The sequence below is a fragment of the Rhincodon typus genome, chromosome 32, assembly GCF_021869965.1.
Source record: "Rhincodon typus isolate 14 chromosome 32, sRhiTyp1.1, whole genome shotgun sequence".
NCBI lineage: Eukaryota > Metazoa > Chordata > Chondrichthyes > Orectolobiformes > Rhincodontidae > Rhincodon > Rhincodon typus.
The window spans coordinates 37,308,514-37,326,399 of record NC_063363.1 but is presented as its reverse complement, the minus strand read 5'-3'; the positions used below and the strand labels follow the sequence as shown (position 1 = coordinate 37,326,399).

Below are 17,886 nucleotides of genomic sequence, written 5' to 3'. Positions count from 1 at the left end.
CTGCAGTTCCTACTATCTCTAATGTTCTGGGGACCTAGGTTCAAATCCCACCCAGGCAAATGATAGAATCTGAATTCAATAAAAGAAAATCTGGAATTAAGAGACTAAAGATGACCATGAATTCATTGCTGATTGTCAGGAAAAACCCATCTGGTTCAGTAATGTCCTTTTAGGGAAGGAAATTGCCATCATTTCCAATGTGGTTGACTGTTAACTGTCTTCTGGGCATCTGTGCAATAAATTCTGGCCTAACCAATGACCTAGAAATCCCGTCAATGAATAATTATTAAAGAAAAAAAAACCCTTGCCATCCTCAATGGCTCCTCCAGGTGTTGTTCAACATGGAGGAGTACTGATGAATTACCTGAGGGGGAACAGTACGTGGTAATCAGCAGGAGGTTACCTTTCCCATATTTAACCTGAAGCCATAAGAGTTCATGGAGTCTGGAATCAGTGTTGAGGTCTCCCAGGGCAACTCCCTCCCAACTATACAACACTTTGCCCTCTGCTTGACATTTGGCTCTCTGCTGGGTCTGTCCTGCTGGTAGGACATATCCAGGATAGTGATAGTGGCGCCTGGGAAATTGTCAGTAAAGTATGATTCAATGAGTATGACTGTCAGGTTGTTGCTTGACTAGCCTGTGAGACATTTTTCCCAATTTGGTGCTAGCCCCCACATGTTAGTAATGAGGACTTTTGTAGGGTTGACAGGGCATTTTCTGCTGTTGTATTTTCTGGTGCTTAGGTCAGTGCTAGGTGGCCAGTTTAATTTCTTTGTTGAGACTTCATAGTAATTGATACAACTGAGTAGCTTGCTAGGCCATTTCAGAAGGTAGATGAGAGTCAATCATATCTCTGCAGCTCTGGATTCACCTGTAAACTAGATTTTAGGTGAGAATGGCAGATTTCCTTTCTGGAAGGACATTAGTGATCTGGACAGGTTTTTTGACAATAGTCCCATTGTCATTGTAGGTTCGTATTTGCAGATATTTTGCATTGAATACAAATTCCACTATCTGCTGTGGCAAGATTTGAACCTGGGTCCCCAGAGCATTATCTGAGTCTCTGGATTAATTGCCTAGCAATAATACCACTAAGCCATTAAAGGAGGTGATGATGTAGTGGTATTATTGCTAGGCAATTAATCTTGAAACTCAAATAATGTTCTGGGGATCCAGGTTTGAATCCCCTGGGTTTTGAGGCAGGATGGGGTGGAGTGGAGTGGAGTAGCTACATCCAAGGGACCTCTAGCCTGCTCACTCTACCTTCTTTGCTTTCATATTCCTTAGCCTCATCCAAACTGATTCAACATTGTGATCCTCTGAAACAAAAAATCACTACTGTACTGATCTCATCCTTTATTAATAGAATGACCTCACCTCCTTTTCCTTTCTTCTTGCCCTTCTAACATGTCAAATAGCTCTGAATACCCAGATTCTCAATGTGGTCACTTTGTAAGAGGTCTCTTTTAATGGCTTTCATATCATCTCTAATTACTTCTATTTCTGCTATCAATTCATCAATCTTCTTTGGATTGCTGTGCACATTTAAATAAAGATGTTTTAATTCTGTCTTTTGACCATTGTCTCCATTTTGACCAGATTCCCTATTCTCTTCCTGTTAAACTCTGGTTATCTTTAGTCATAATAACACGGTCCTTTTTCTCCTTAATTGTCCAAACTTGCCTGCATGCAAACTCTTTCCCCCCCCCCCCCCCCCCCCGTTAAGTTTAAAGCCCTGTCAACAGCCCAAATCATATGATTTACCAAGCATGGTTCGATTGAAGGCTGTCCCAACACCACAGTTCTCACCTTCCCTAAACCCACTGTCAGTGCCGATGAATCAAAACCCATTCATTTCTCCCACATTAATCTGAGCCACACACTGCACTCTATTATTTACCATATGTCAATTTGCTCATGACTCACATAGTAATACAGAGATTATTACTTTCACGGTTCTACTTTTCAATTTAGTCTCTTGCTGCTCATTCCCTCAACAGAACCTTTTTTCCTTAATCCTATCTACATTGTTGGTAACCACGTGGAGCACCAAAACTGAATCCTTCTCTTCCCATTTCAAGTTAATTTCTAGCTCTAAGAAGGTGCCCTTAACTTGGGACTTGGCAGACACCAGAACCAGTACTCAAAGCTCTCGGATAAAGAGAACAGTATCTATCTACTTAACTCCCTTCTCATCTGAATATTTAATCCTCCGGTGTAACTACATTCCTTTTCACTCCCTTCACTGGAATGGTTCCTTGCACCAAGGTGGTGTTTGCTTATCCATCTGGCAGCAGCTTTCTTGACATGGAAGCTGCAAGAGCTTCAAACTTGTTGAACAATTTCAAGGACTAGTGCTCTTCCATTGTTACCTTCTGGATCCACATTTCTGCCTCTCTTACAGTCTCACTCTCCACTACAACAACATGCAGCAAATCTGATCGACCAAACTTAAGGTGTCTCACTGTCTTCTGGAACAAAGGATTCAGTTAATCTTTCCCTTTCTCTTATGCATCAGTCTCTGAATCTCAGAGTCCAGTTCATCATCTCTAAGACAAAGTTCCTAGAGTAACAGACATTTAATGCTGTTTTAACTGCTGTGGATCACACTGGTATCCAGCAGCTTCCATGTGAGACAGCTGCAACATGTCACCTGCCCTGCCATCCTTATTCTGTTTAACTAAGTAGGTTTCAAGTTAAGAAAGATTAATGAAGATTTCTATTTATGGTATGAGAGTTCAATTAAATATACTTTAAATTTAGTATAATCCTTATACCTCTCTAGTACAGTTTAAACTACTCGTCCAGTTTAGAGAGACTAAATATATTTAAAACTCATCAATCATCAGTAAATGCCTTCAGGTTTCAGCTCTCAGGTCTCACCGTGATTGGCTCTTGCTGTTGGACCAGAACAGCACCCTCTCCTCACTTAATTTCCTAGATTCACTCACTTAGTAAATTCTGAGTTTGGAGCGTCAGGGAGTCTCGAGTGCCAGGGACCCGAGTTCAATCCCACCCTTGGGTGACTCTCTGTGTGGAATTTGCATGTTCTCACCGTGTCTGTGTGGGTTTCTGCCGGGTGCTCCAATTTCCTCCCACAGTCTAAGATGTGCAGGTTAGGTGGATTGGCCATGCTAAATTGCCCATAGTGTCCAGGAATGTGAAGGCAAGGTGGGTTAGCCATGAGAAGCGCAGGGTTACAGGGATAGGGTAGAGGTTTGAGTCTGGGTGGAATGCTTTTCGGAGGGTCGGTGTGGACTTGTTGGGCCAAATAACCTGTTTCCACACTGTCGGGATTCTATAGGTATTCAGCCTTACTATACATAGACAAACCTGCATCTTCGTGTGGACAACATCAGGTGACATCATCAGCCTTTCACATTACCCTGGGGAGTCCCCGCGGTGCAGGGTCTGTAATGCAGTAGACATGGACAGGAACATGGAAACTGCGTTCATCGCATTCCACCTCTGTTTCCAATCAATGACACAGAAGCCACCAGTTTTCAAGAGGTTGATTAAAGGCTGGGGTGATACCTCTAAATTATCTTTTCACTCTTTTCCTAGTGCATTGCAATTACCAATGTGAGGTATGATTGGACCACACAAATGATCTAGTTCACATTCAGATTGAGGTCCAAGGTGCAGTACACCTGACTACATGGTCAAAGCAAAAGTCAATCTACAGAGCTTCCATCCTTCCTGAGGTGGTGAAAGGATTGGTGCTGCAATCCAGAGAAGCCTCCACCAGCAGGTTAAGCTTCATACTTGAGAAATTTTCCCCTTTCCATGAGAACACCAAAGGACTAATTCAACCAATTAGCCTTCTGAGATTTGAAGGGAAGGGAAAGGATGTGAGAGAGAAATGTGATGTTGTTAGATTGTGGTCAAATGCTCTTTCAAGCTCAATCACTCACTGGCCCGTCATAGTTGTAACTGTAATAGTTCAGTTCACCACTCTGTTCAGCAAGGTAGAAGCGGATCCAACTGTGGAACCCAGACACCTTTCCTCTCTTCACTTCACCTGTTTCCAAAACAATTTTGTGTGAATTAATCCTTAGATGACAGAGAACAGCAAACCCCAATAAACCAAACTATAGCTGGTCAGCTCTGAGTGATCGGCAATGTAGAAGCTGGTGAGTGTAAAGCATAGCTCATAAAAGTTGATGTAATAGTTCAGGCTGTAATGGTGCTATCAGTAGAGAACGTCTCAAATCTGATCTTATGAAATCATAGAGTTTTAAAGTATGGAAAGAGGTCTCTCATTTTATCAAGTACATATCTACTCTAGTTTAATTTTTCTAGCACTTGGCTGTTATGAAGGAAGGAAGGTCAGGATGAAGTAGCTAGAGAATGGCCTAAGACACTACCCTGAAAATTCTGTGCCAAAGCCCTAAGGATTCAGGCAATTTGTCTCCCACAACCACAACTGTCATCCTTTGTATCTCCAACCAGTGGAGGGTTGATTTTCCTCTGAGCTGGAAAGATTCTTTTGTTATTTATCATTAGTCAGAAAATATAGAATCCCTACAGCATGAAAGCAGGCCATTCGGCCCAACAAGTCACATCGACCCTCCAAAAGAGCATCCCACCCAGATCCACACTCCACCCTATCCCTGTAACCCTGTAATTTAGGATGTCCAATCCACCTAACTTGCACATCTTTGGACCATGGGAGGAAACTGAAGCAAACCCGCACAGACACCGGGAGAATACGCAAACTTTGTACAGACAGTCATCCAAGGCTCGAATTGAACCTGGGTTCCTGGTGCTGTGAGGCATTAGCGCTAACCACTAGGCCACCCTACAGAGTACGGTATCCACGTCTGGTTTAAGATGGATGTAAGGGTTCTTGAGAGGGTGCAGAGAAGATTTACCAGTATAGTTTCTGGGATGGGATATTTTAATTAGATGGTGAGGTTAGAGGTGTTAAGGTTATCCTTTAAACAAAGGAGGTTGAGGGAATATTTGGTAGAAGTGTACAAAATGAAGACAAAGTAGTAAATTAGACAAGGGTAAACCATTACCATTTATTTTTGGAAGTAGGACTTTGAGAATACTCTGTTGTTTTGGAGTAGAGAAGATTAAAATTAGGCCTTATAAGGTGTTCAAAATTATGAACAATTTTGAATCTAAAAGTGAATGAGTTGGTGAGCGTGTGATGGTGAATCTTGTGCTGAATGTGTGATGAAGAATCTGATGGAGAAAGTATACTGTGTGTGCGATTGGTAAAGATGCAACTTGTTAAACCCCATTTTGAGCTTTTGGGCTGCTACAGCTAATCTGTATATTCGAGGTGTGGTGGTGATTTTCAATGTCAGGTGCTGCAAATTCACTATTGGCTGTGAGGAGTTTACCCAGACTTTTCAAAACCATTGCATACCTGAAAACACATGTTCAAAGCCACTGGAATCAAGAACGTTGTTGGCTCTAGAGTAGAGACCAAACCACATCTTCTTCAGGTCCTCCTCAAATTCTGTGATGGAATTGTACATCTCTGTGAACAGAAATAAGACATATGATATAAAAGATTTTCAATAGGTGTCGCACAGAAGATTAGTGGGCAAGATAAGGTCTCAAAGAATTAGGAATAATAATATTAGCATGAATAAAGGACTGGTTAATAGATAGGAATCATAGAGACAACAATATTTTCCATATGACAGAGTGTCACAAGGGTGAGTGTTGGGGCTCCATCTATTTACAATTTTATTACTTTAACTAAGAGACAGCGAGTAATGTCTCCAGGTTTGATGACAATACAACGTAGGTGGGATGTAAAGTGTGAGGATAGCACAGAAAGGTCGCAAAGAGATAAACCGGTTAAGCAAGAGTGCAATAAGACAGTGGATTATGCATAATGTGGAGAAGTGAAGTTATTTACTGTAGTCATAAGAATAGACAAACAGAATACTTTTTTAAAAGGCATGATATTCTAATTGCCTTTTTTAAAAATGGTATGGCTGTGGATGTGGTTGTAGTTCGATGTTAACCTTAACAATCTATTCTTCGGCTGCAGCTGGTACAGTGTGAATGGCCATCTGACGCTGAGCATCGGTGGTAAATATTAAAATACATCATTTATATATATCACACAGTTTACATCACAAAGGATGGAATTTGCAGAGACCAAGGTCTTCCAATCTGCATCAGACCCAGATAAGGTGTCAGAGGTCTGGAGAACTGAAAATGTTCCACTCTTGCTCAAAAGCGGATGTTAGAATAAACCTAGCAACTACAGACCAATTGGTTTAACCTAATCGGTGGGAAAACATTTAGATTAATAAGCTGCTCATTGAAACTCAATTTGAGTTCTGCCAGGGTCTGATTAGCACCACATTCTCAAACATGCAGTCCCTCCACCACCAATGCTCAGTGGCAGCAGTGTATACCATCTATAAGATGCACTGCAGAAATTCACCAAGGCTCCTTAAGCAGCACCTTCCAAACCTATGACCTCTTCTATCTAGAACAACAAGGGCAGATTTACAGGAATGCCACTACCTGCAAGTTCAACTCCAAGCAACTCACCATGCAGACTTGGAAATATTTTGTCATTTCTTTAGTATCACTGGATCATAATCTTGGAATCCCTTCCCTAACAGCATCGTGGGTGTCCATACATTAAATGGACTGCATTGGTTCAAGAAGGCAGCTTACTTTTGCTTTTTCTCAAAGGCACCTAGGGATAGGGGATATATGCTTGTCCAGCCAGCAATGCCCCCATCCCATGTGAATACAAAGAAGAAATTATAGCTTTTAAACCACTGTCTAATTTGCTTGCAGATTTGTGCTTCTATATCTTTCCCACTGCTTCATGGCCTATGTAGTAGCAATGTACAAAGAAATGGCTGACAAACTAAATTTCTATTTCATTTCTATCTTCATAAAGGAGGACATGAATAATGCACTAGAAATGATGGGCACACAGGGTTCAGTGAGAGGGAGGAGCTGAAGCAAATCTGTATTAGTAGAGAAGTGGTCTTGGAGAAATTAAGGGGGTTGAAGGCTAATAAATCCCCATAGACTTATAGTCTACACCCCAAAGTAGTTCGGGTATTGGTCTTAGAAGTAGTGGATGCATTGATGGTCATCTTCCAAGATTCTTTAGACTTTTGTGACAGTACTGTCTTTGTAGTGACTGGGACCAGGTTGATGGAGTTGTTAACATCAGTCAACCAGGAAAGCCTTGGCTGACCAAGATAACCAGAAGATTAGAATCTCCTCAGTTGTGACTGACTCCGAGCTGGCTGGCCGTAGCCAGTGTACTGTGCACAGGTAAATAAAGGGTGATGGGGCCTGGCCTCTGAGCAGTTATTTAAGTCTTTAAGAGAGATTTGTTCTGTGCTGTTTCTCTTGCAGAGCGGTGTTGCTGCAGCAGTGTTGGAATGTCTGCTTCAGAAGCAGTGGGTAAACAACTTTGAGCCCCCTGAGTGTTTTTAAAGATTAAACAAAAGAAGTATGAGTGGTGGAGTCAGCCTCACACAAACCCATGGTCATAGTTTTGCTTTCAGTTGAGGTTTGGAGTTGTCTGTTGAAGTTGATAGATACAGCTCTCTCTCTGTTGTTAGATTGTTTCTTTTAGTGTTCCTTTCTTCTGGACTGGAAGGGAGATAGCATGTGAGGAAATTCTGTTTTCTGAATTTGTCTTTACCAAGGGTATGTTTATGGGATGCTGCTATACTGGAACAGGTGATTGATTAATAGTTAAATGATATTTGTTAAGTATTTTAATGCAGTTAAAGTTATGCCAATTCTTTTTTGAATTTTATTTTAACTGTGCTGTAAGAATAAAATGTGTTTTGCTTAAAGCCTAGTGGCTGACCAATCAAATCACATCTGGAATGTAGTATCATATACTTGCCTTTTTTTTAGAAAAAGTTTGGGTCTAGGCTATCCCCTTGCTATATTTTTAGGGGGCTTAGTCTGGTCCATAACACTCTGGAACAATTTCTACAGATTGGAGAGCAATTAATGTAACCTCACTATTTAAAATGGGAGACAGAGTGTAAACAGGGAATATAGACCAGTGAAGCTGCATCGGTAGTAGGCAACATGCTAGAGTCTATTACCAAGGATTTTTATAGCAGAGCACTTAGAAACTGAGGTAGAATCAGCCACAATCTTCATGGAGATGAGAAATCATACTTGATGAATCTTTTGGAATTTTTCGAGGATGTAACTTGTAGAGTTGATCAGGGTGAGCTATTATTTGGACCTGCAGAAAGCTTTTAACAAAATTCCATGTAAATGAATAAAGTGTAAAATTAAAGTGCATGGAACTGGGACAATGTATTGAGATGGATAGAAAATGGTTAGCAGACAAAGAGTAGGAATAAATGGGTCTTTCTCTGATTGGCAGGCAGTGACTACTAGGTGCCACAGGAATCAAAACAAGGACTCCAGCTATTCACGATGCAGGTTAATGACTTAGATGAGGGAACTAAATCAAATACCTCAAAATTTGCAGATGACACATGACTGGATTAGAAGGGTGAGCTGTGAGGTAGATGCAGAGATGTTTAATGGGAAATGGACAAGTTGACCAAGTGGGCGAATGTATGGAAGATGCAATATAATGTGGATAAATGTGAGGTTATCCACTTTGGTAGCAAAAGTAGGAAGGCAGATTATTATTTGAAGGGCTATAAATTGAGAAAGGAGAATATTCAACAAGACCTGGGTGTCTTTGTGTACCAATCGCTAAAAGTAAGTGTGCAAATGCATCAGGCAGTAAAGAAGGCAAATCCTGTTTTTTAGCCTTCATAGCAAGAGGAGTCAGAGTCACACAGCATAGAAACAGATCCTTCAGTCCAATTAGTCCACGCCATATTCCGAAACTAAACTAGTCCCACCTGCCTGCACTTGGCCCATATTCCTCCAAACCTTTCCTATTTATGTATCTGTCCAAATGTCTTTTAAACTTTGTAACTGTACCTGCATCCACCATTTTCCTCTAGCAGTTCATTCCATACACTAACGACTCTGTGTAAAAAAAAAGTTGCCCCTCATTTCCTTTGTAAATCTTTGTCCTCTCACCTTAAAAATATGCCCCCTAGTTTTGAACTCCCCCACCTTAGGGAAAAGACCTTTGGTATTCAACTTATCTGTGCCCCGTGTGATTTTATAAAACCTCTATAAAGGTCACCCCTCAACCTCCTACGTTCCAGTGAAAAAGGCCCCAGCCTATTCAACTTCTCCTGTAACTCAAACTCTCCATTCCTAGCAACATGCTGAAATTTTTTTTCTGAACCCTCTCCAGTTTAATAGTATCTTTCCTATAAGCGAATGACCAGAACTGCGCACAGTATTCCAGAAGAGGCCTCACTAACATCTTTACAATCTCAACATGAACTCTCAATTCCTATACTCAAAAAATCTGAGCAATGAAGGCAAGTGCGCTAAATGCCTTCTTAACCACCCTGTGATGCAAATTTCAAAGAATTATGAACCTGAAACCCTAGGTCTCTGTTCTACAACACTACCCAGGACTCTATCGTTAATTATACAAGTCCTGTCCTTGCTTCTTTTACCAAAATGCAATGCTTCATATTTATCCAGATTGAACTCCACCTGCCATTCCTCAGCTCATTGACCCAATTAATCAAGATCTCTTTGTAATCTTAGATAACATTCTTCACTGTCCACTACACTACCAATTTTGGTGTCATCTGCAAACTTACTAACCATGCCTCCTATATTCTCAAAGAAAACATTTATAAAAATAACAAACAAAAGTGGACGCAGTACTGATCCTTGTGGAACTCCACTGGTCATAGGTTCCAGTCTGAAAAACAAACTTCCCCCAGTTGGTAAGCTCATTCTGAATTCCAACTATTTTAAATTTCATCTGTAATACTGTGGGGTTCTCCAGAACTTAGCAATTTACTATGGAATAAGCAAATTGCCATAGATAAGTCTCCTTACATATAAATACTAGAAGTAGCCTGTAGGTAATTTTTATCAAGTTACTTGATAAGGACTGTAGTACACAAAGACAATGGCAGGAACACAGATAAAAATGAACCTTAAAATTATTCTAGTAGCAGATTGCTGCTCCAACAAAGATAAAATGTAGCCAGTTCTGGTCTGTCAATAATATACACTAAACCTACTTGATTTTCACCCAGACCAGAATTTTCACTCCAGAGCCTGAAGCACAGAGTTGAAAAAGTTCCTGGATCCTCAAAACTTGCTTGGGAAAAAGTGCCCAATGTTGCCTAATTTTTCTTCAGGTCTGTTACCCCTGCAAAGAGTTCAGAGTGCTGCACGTGTAGGCTGACTGAAAGGCTGGCCTGAGTGCTTTGGAACTTAGTCCCATCCTGTTTTTAAAAAAAGTTTTATTTTAAGAACAAAAAAGGCCCTCCAGATTTCAACATGTCACACATTACCCATGCGTATGAATTTTTCTTATTGTTGGAACTTACCTATCCTGTGTTCTCTGGAATATCCACTTACGTTATTGCCACCAAATCTCTATTGACCTATCCCTTAACCTAAATTGCCAGCTCACTTTCAATAGCTCTGCTTTTACACTCTCATAATTGCCCTTATTTAAATTCAAATTAGTTGATTTCTACCCACCCTTCTCTCCCTTGAACTCTGTGCAAAATTCAATTATAATATGGTAACTGCTACCCAGAGTGCTTTCACTATAAAGTCAATAATTAATCCTATCTCATTGGTTAAAGCCATGTCTAGTATAGCCTGGTTCCTGGGTTGGTGCCATAAACACACAGGTATACAAACTACCCTGAAAACATTCAATGAATTCCTCCTCTGGTCTATTTTTGCACACCTGATTTTTCCAGTCTATTAGTAGGTTGAAACTCCTCCATGTTAATTGCTGTATCCTTTTGATAAGCTCCCATCATATCTTCCTTGATATCCTGTTCCACTAAGCTATTACTGTTAGGGAGCCTGCACCCAAATCCCACAAGTGGCCTCTTGCCTTCATCATTCCTCATGTCTATCCCAGACTGCTTCTATACCCTGGCTTCCTGAATTTAGGCAATTCCTCATTGTGCCTATAAATAGATTCATGCAGTGCAGAAAGGCCTCTTCAGCCATTAAGTCTGTGCTGACATAACTACCACAATAAAAGAGCGCTAATCCCAATTTCCTGCATTTGTCCCATATTTTTGAATGTTATTATATTTGAAGTACTCATCCAAATATTTTTTGAAGCTTGTAAGTTTTCCAGCCTCCTCTACATTCCCAGGCAGTGCATTCCAGTTTTGCACCACCCACTGAATGAAGAAGTTTTTCCCAAATCCCCTCTGAATCTCCTGCCTCTTACCCTAAAAGAATGCCCTCTCATGATTGTCTCAACCAAGGGGAGCAGCTGCTCTCTATTCACCCTGTCCAGACCCCTCATAATCTTGTTCCCTTCAGTCTAAACTCTAAAGCAAACCATCCAAGCTTATCTAGTCTCTCCTTACAGCTCAATTTCTCCAACCCAGGCAACATCCTGGTGAACCTCCTCTAGAACCCCTCTAGTGCTATCACATGCTTTCTATAGTGAGGTGACCAGAACTGCACACAGTACTCCAGCTGTGGCCTGACCATCTCTCTGTACAGCTCCAACATTACCTCCTTGCTCTTATATTCTATGCCACGACTGATGAAAGCAGGTGTCCCATATGCCTTCTTAACTATCTTATTCACATGCTCTGCTGATTTTAGTAATCTGTGAGTAATTACCCCAAGATCCCTCTGTTCCTCTAAGCTAGCCCGTGTCCTGCCATTCATTGAATATTCCCTCATCTTGTTTCTTCTTCCAAAGTGTATCACCTCACACTTATCAGGGGGCAACACGATGACTCAGTGATTAACACTGCTGCCTCACAGTGCCAGGGACCTGGGTTCAATTCCAGCCTCGGGTGACTGTCTATGTGGAGTATGTTTTCCCCGTGTCTGCATGGGTTTCCTCCAGGTGCTCTGTTTCCTCCCACAGTCCAAAGATGTGCAGGTTAGTTGGATTGGCCATTCTAAATTGCCCATAGTGTCCAGGGATGTGTAGCTTAAGCAAATTAACCATGGGAAATAGAGGGTTACAGGGATAGGTTAAGGGTGAGGTGCTCTTTGGAGAGTCAGTATGGACTTTTTGGGCCAAATAGCCTATTTACACACTGTAGGGATTCTATAATATGATTCTATGATCAGCGTTAAACACTGTCTGGCCATCTGACCAACCCATCTATATCTTCCTGTAACCTAAAACCATCTTCACTATTAACCACGCTACCAATCTTGATGTTGTCTGCAAATTTGCTTAACAATCCCCCCAACCCCCCATTTTCATCTACATAATTTATGTATATAACAAACAATAAGGGTCTCAGTATCGATCCTTGTGGTACACCGCTAGACACCAGCCTCAGTCATTCAAACAGCCTTCCACCACAACCCTTTGTGTCCCATTTACTAAGCCAGTTTGTGATTTATCTTGCCAAGACTCCCCCTTTAATGTGCTTTAACCTTCTCAAGCAGTCTCATATGTGACCTTGTTGAAAGTGTTGCTAATATCCATATAAACTACATCAACTGAACTTCACTCATCCACACACTTGATCACATTTTCAAAAAATTGTAACAAATTTGTTAGGCATGACCTCCCTCTGACAAAGCCATGTCTTTCCAAGTGGATACTACTTCACTCCTTCAGAATTTTCTCTAATAGTTTCCCTATCACTGACATGAGCCTCATCAGTCTATAATTTCCTGGTTTGCTTTTACCACTCCTTTTAAAAAGTGGAACCACATTAGCCATCCTCCTGGCATTTCCCCTGTGGCCAAGAGGAATTAAAAATTTGTGACAGAGCCCCTGCAATTTCCTGCCTTGCCTCCCACAGTAGCCTGGGGTGCTATTCATCCGGGCCAAGGAATTTGTCTGTTCTAAGTCTCCAATACCTCCTCACTTTCAATGTCAATCTGTGCAAGTTCCTCACAGTCTCATTTCCTGAATTCCATACCTACGTTCTCCCTTTCCAGAGTGAAGACCAGAGAGAAGTATTCATTTAACACCTTTCCAATATCCTGCAGCTTCACACACAGGTTGCCCCTTCAGTCCCTGATTGCTCCTGCTCTTTACCTACTCATCCCTTTATTGTATTTATAAAATATCTTAGGATTCTCCCTAATCCTGTTTACAAGTCTTTTTTTAATGCCCTGTTTTTGCTCTTCTAATTGCTTTCTTAATTCCTTCCTGCACTTGCTCTACAGACTCAACTGAATTGCTCCCTTTGGATTTGCTAAAAGCCTACTCTTCCTCATCTAGTCCTAAACTGTACTAGACATCTCTGAGTTCTCTGAACTTCTTGCTCCTACATTTCCCTCAAAAGGGTACATATTGGTCTGTACTCTTCCCAGTTCCTTTTTGAATGCCCCCTAATTGCTCTGCTGTAGACTCATCTGCAAGGAGCTGTTCACGGTCTACTGTGGCCAGATCCAGCTTTATTTTAATGAAATTTGCCTTCCCCGAATCTAAAGCTGTCCCTTACAGGCCATCTTTTTCCTTGTCCAGAGCAAACATGAACCGTATTGTATTGTGGTCGCTATCGCCTAAATGGTCCCACACTGCCACATTTGTCCAGCTTCTATTGCAGAAAATATGGAGGCATGGGATTGAGGGTGATTTAGCGGTTTGGATCAGAAATTGGCTAGCTGGAAGAAGACAGAGGGTGGTGGTTGATGGGAAATGTTCATCCTGGAGTTCAGTTACTAGTGGTGTACCTCAAGGATCTGTTTTGGGGCCACTGCTGTTTGTCATTTTTATAAATGACCTAGATGAGGGCGTAGAAGGATGGGTTAGTAAATTTGCGGATGACACCAAAGTTGGTGGAGTCGTGGATAGTGCGGAAGGATGTTGCAGGTTACAGAGGGACATAGATAAGCTGCAGAGCTGGGCTGAGAGGTGGCAAATGGAGTTTAATGCGGATAAGTATGAGGTGATTCACTTTGGAAGGAGTAACAGGAATACAGAGTACTGGGCTAATGGTAAGATTCTTGGTAGTGTGGATAAGCAGAAAGATCTCGGTGTCCATGTGCATAGATCACTGAAAGTTGCCACCCAGGTTGATAGGGTTGTTAAGAAGGCGTACAGTATGTTAGGTTTTATTGGTAGAGGGATTGAGTTTCGGAGCCATGAGGTCATGTTGCAGCTGTATAAAACTCTGGTGCGGCCGCACTTGGAGTATTGTGTACAGTTCTGGTCACCGCATTATAGGAAGGATGTGGAAGCATTGGAAAGGGTGCAGAGGAGATTTACCAGGATGTTGCCTGGTATGGAGGGAAGGTCTTATGAGGAAAGGCTGAGGGTCTTGAGGCTGTTTTCATTAGAGAGAAGAAGGTTAAGAGGTGACTTGATTGAGACATACAAGATGATCAGAGGATTAGATAGGGTGGACGGTGGGAGCCTTTTTCCTCGGATGGTGATGGCTAGCACGAGGGGACATAGCTTTAAATTGAGGGGTGGTAGATATAGGACAGATGTCAGAGGTAGGTTCTTTACTCAGAGAGTAGTAAGGGCGTGGAATGCCCTGCCTGCAAAAATAGTAGACTCGCCCACTTTAAGGGCATTTAAATGATCATTGGATAAACATATGGATGATAATGGAATAGTTTAGGTTAGATGGGCTTCAGATTGGTTTCACAGGTCGGCGCAACATCGAGGGCCGAAGGGCCTGTACTGCGCTGTAATGTTCTATGTTCTATGTTCTTTCCGTTGAACCTGATCCAGCACTGAGTGTCTCTCATTTGGCCTTCTACATATGAATACAAAAAGCTCTCCTGGAAACACTTCAAGAAATTTGCCCTCTTTAAATCCTTAACACTATGAATAACCTAATTTGCTATTATTATCATCTGTAATTAACAAAGCCACTCTTCCACCCTTTCCTACCTTCCTAAATGTCATACCTCGGCCCTAAATGGCCTACTCCATATCTTTAGACTGTGTACAATTGCAGCAAGACATCTCTACTCAAATTATCTCGCTATGACAGTCAACATACCATTTACCTTTTTCACTGTCTGCTGCACATTGCATACTGACTTTCAGCAACTGGTGTAAAAAGACACCAAGTTCTCGTTGCACCTCCCCTGTCTCAATCCATCGGATAATAGCCTGCCTTCCTGCCTTTGCTACTAAAATAGATAATCTCTCATTTATACACACTATACTTCATCTGCCATATGTTTGCCCACTCTCTCAACTTGTCCAACTCTCACTGAGCATCCTTTGCATCCTCAATGCAATTCATCCTCCTGCCCAGCTCTATTAGCTCTACAAATTTAGGGATATTGCATTCAGTTTGCTCAGCAAAATCATCAATATATATTGTGAATAGCTGGAATCCTAATACTAATCGCTGTGGTATCATACTGGTCACTGGTTGTTACTCAAAAGACAACTCGTTTATTCTTACTTGTGTTTCCTGTCTGCCAGCCAGTTCTATATCCATGCAAGCACACTACTCCCAATTCACATATATAAACATATTGAAAATCTTCTACAACTCCAAGTAAACCATATGCAATGGTCCCCCCCTTAACTCTACTAGTTACTGTCTCAAAGAAATTCCAATAGATTTGTTTTTGTAAAACTATGCTGACTCTGTCCAAATTTGTCACTTTTTTTCCAAGTGCTCTGCTTTTAAATCTTGTATAATGGGCTCTAGCAGTTTCTCTGCAATCAATTTCAGGTTAACTGGTTGATTTTTCCTTGACCTCCTTTTTAAAATAGTGAGGTTACATTAGAACAGTTCCTATGGATGAAAGGTAGCTAGAGTTTATAGCATCTTGAAAGATGACCACTAATGCATCCACTATTTCTAGGACTACTTCCACAAATATTCTAGGATGTAGATTTTGTTTTGTTGGCCTTCAACCCCGTTATGTTTTCCAACACCATTTCCCAACTAATATTGATTTCCTTCAATTCCTTTTTCTTACTAGACCACATGTTCCTCAAAATGTTTGGGGTGCTATTTGTGTCCTCCTTTGTGAACACAAACCAAAATATTTAATTGTTTTGCCATTTCTTTGTTCTCCATTTTAAATTCCTTGTTTCTGATTGCAAGGGACATATATTTGTCTTCACTAATCTTTTTTCTCTTCATACACCATAGTGGTACTCATTTATAGGTATATCTGTACATGCCCATTTAGTCCTCTCCCATTTGCTCTGGAGGTCCTCATACAGCAGTATTTGTCTGCCATCTTGTTCTTCAGTGAGCTGGTCAAGAAAATTTCTTGATTTCTTATTTCTGATGTACTTGCTGGATGACAGCCACAACCATTCAAATGATGTGGACACAAACTTTTGTGTGTTGCCCACCATGATCTGAATGTGCATGAGCAGATCACAAATAGTTTTCAGCAGTGCTTGTTTTTAAAATAAATTCAGTGTCTAATGACAGCAAGGCAATGATGATTTTTAAGAGAAACTTGGAAAGTTTCTTCAGCTGCTGACACAAAATGTGAGCACTTAAATACAGATGGATAAGCACAATTTGAATCATAGAATCCCTACAGTGTGGAAACAGGTCCTTTGGCCCAACAAGTCCACACTGGCCCTCAAAGCATTCCACCAGACTCACCCCACTATAACCCACCAAATCTACACATCCCTGAACACTATGGGCAATTTAGCATGTCCAATCCACCTAGCCTGCACATCTTTGGACTGTGGGAGGAAACCAGAGCACCCGGAGGAAATCCACGCAGACACAGGAGAATGTGTGGAGTTTGCGCAGACAGTCGCCTGAGGGTGGAATCGAACCCGGGTCCCTGGTGCTGTGAGGCAGCAGTGCTAACCACTGAGCCACCCATGTATAAATTTGCAATTTATACACATTTGTAAGGAACCTAGAATCTAATATGTGACAGGAGGACATTAATGATTTTTATTTTTTATTTTTAACTTAGTATCAATGAGTGGATGGAAACAAATTTGTACAAATTCATCCCACAAAATTAATTTCTAAAAGACAAATAATGGATTAAAAAAGCCTTGATGAGAATCTGAATTTACTGTGTGATACTTACCAATGCTTAGGTACTCACATGCACTTGTACCTCCCAGTGTTCCAGGAATCCAGTATCTTTTACAGTCAGATTAAAATGTAGTGACATATTTGCAATATATTCTTATGGAAAATAAATGGTCAGTTGAATATTAAATAATATGAATTTCTTGCTGGACGAAAGCGAGTTGAAAAGATATGCGATTCTAGTCTCCATCCTATAGAAAGGATGTTGTGAAACTTGAAAGGGTTCAGAAAAGATTTACAAGGATGTTGCCAGGGTTGGAGAGTTTGAACTAAAGGGAGAGGCTGAATAGGCTGGGGCTATTTACCATGGAGAGTTGGAGGCTGAGGGGTGACCTGATGGAGTTTATAAAATTATGAGAGGCATGGATAGGGTACATAGACAAGGTCTTTTCCTGGTGTGGGTGGAGTCCAAACCCAAAGGGCGTAGGTTTAAGATGAGAGGGGAAAGATGTAAAAGGGACCTAAAAGGCAACATTTTGATGCAGAGGGTGGTGCGTGGATGGAATGAGCTGCCAGAAGAAGTGATGGAGGCTGGTACAATTACAACATTTAAAAGACATCTGGATGGGTATATTGAATAGGAAGCGTTGAGGAATACGGGCCAAATGCTGACAAATTGGACTAGGCCGTTTCCATTCTGTATAGCCCTCTGACTCTATATGACTATATAAATATCAGGAGAATTTTGACCTATTTCTATTAAAATTAGTTTGATGAAAAAGATAGTGTAGTGTAATATTTGGGTCATTTGTTATTAAAGTATGAAACATTGTAAAGAAACTGGAAAGTGGCACTTGTGGATATTATTGACTAAACACGGTGTACCCAATTTC

The 17,886-nt window shown here is 41.1% G+C and overlaps 1 protein-coding gene across 1 annotated transcript in view; it reads right to left on the bottom strand.

The window, feature by feature from the left end:
- Positions 1–17,886, bottom strand: part of endou (endonuclease, polyU-specific) — a 75,240-nt gene that overhangs the window by 9,344 nt on the left and 48,010 nt on the right. Inside the window, exons 5-6 of the mRNA XM_048615384.1 lie at positions 5,383–5,496; positions 3,917–4,023 (exon numbers count right to left, since the gene is read on the bottom strand). Of these exons, the coding sequence (XP_048471341.1) occupies positions 3,917–4,023; positions 5,383–5,496 (221 nt within the window). The remainder of the gene's footprint in view (positions 1–3,916; positions 4,024–5,382; positions 5,497–17,886) is intronic.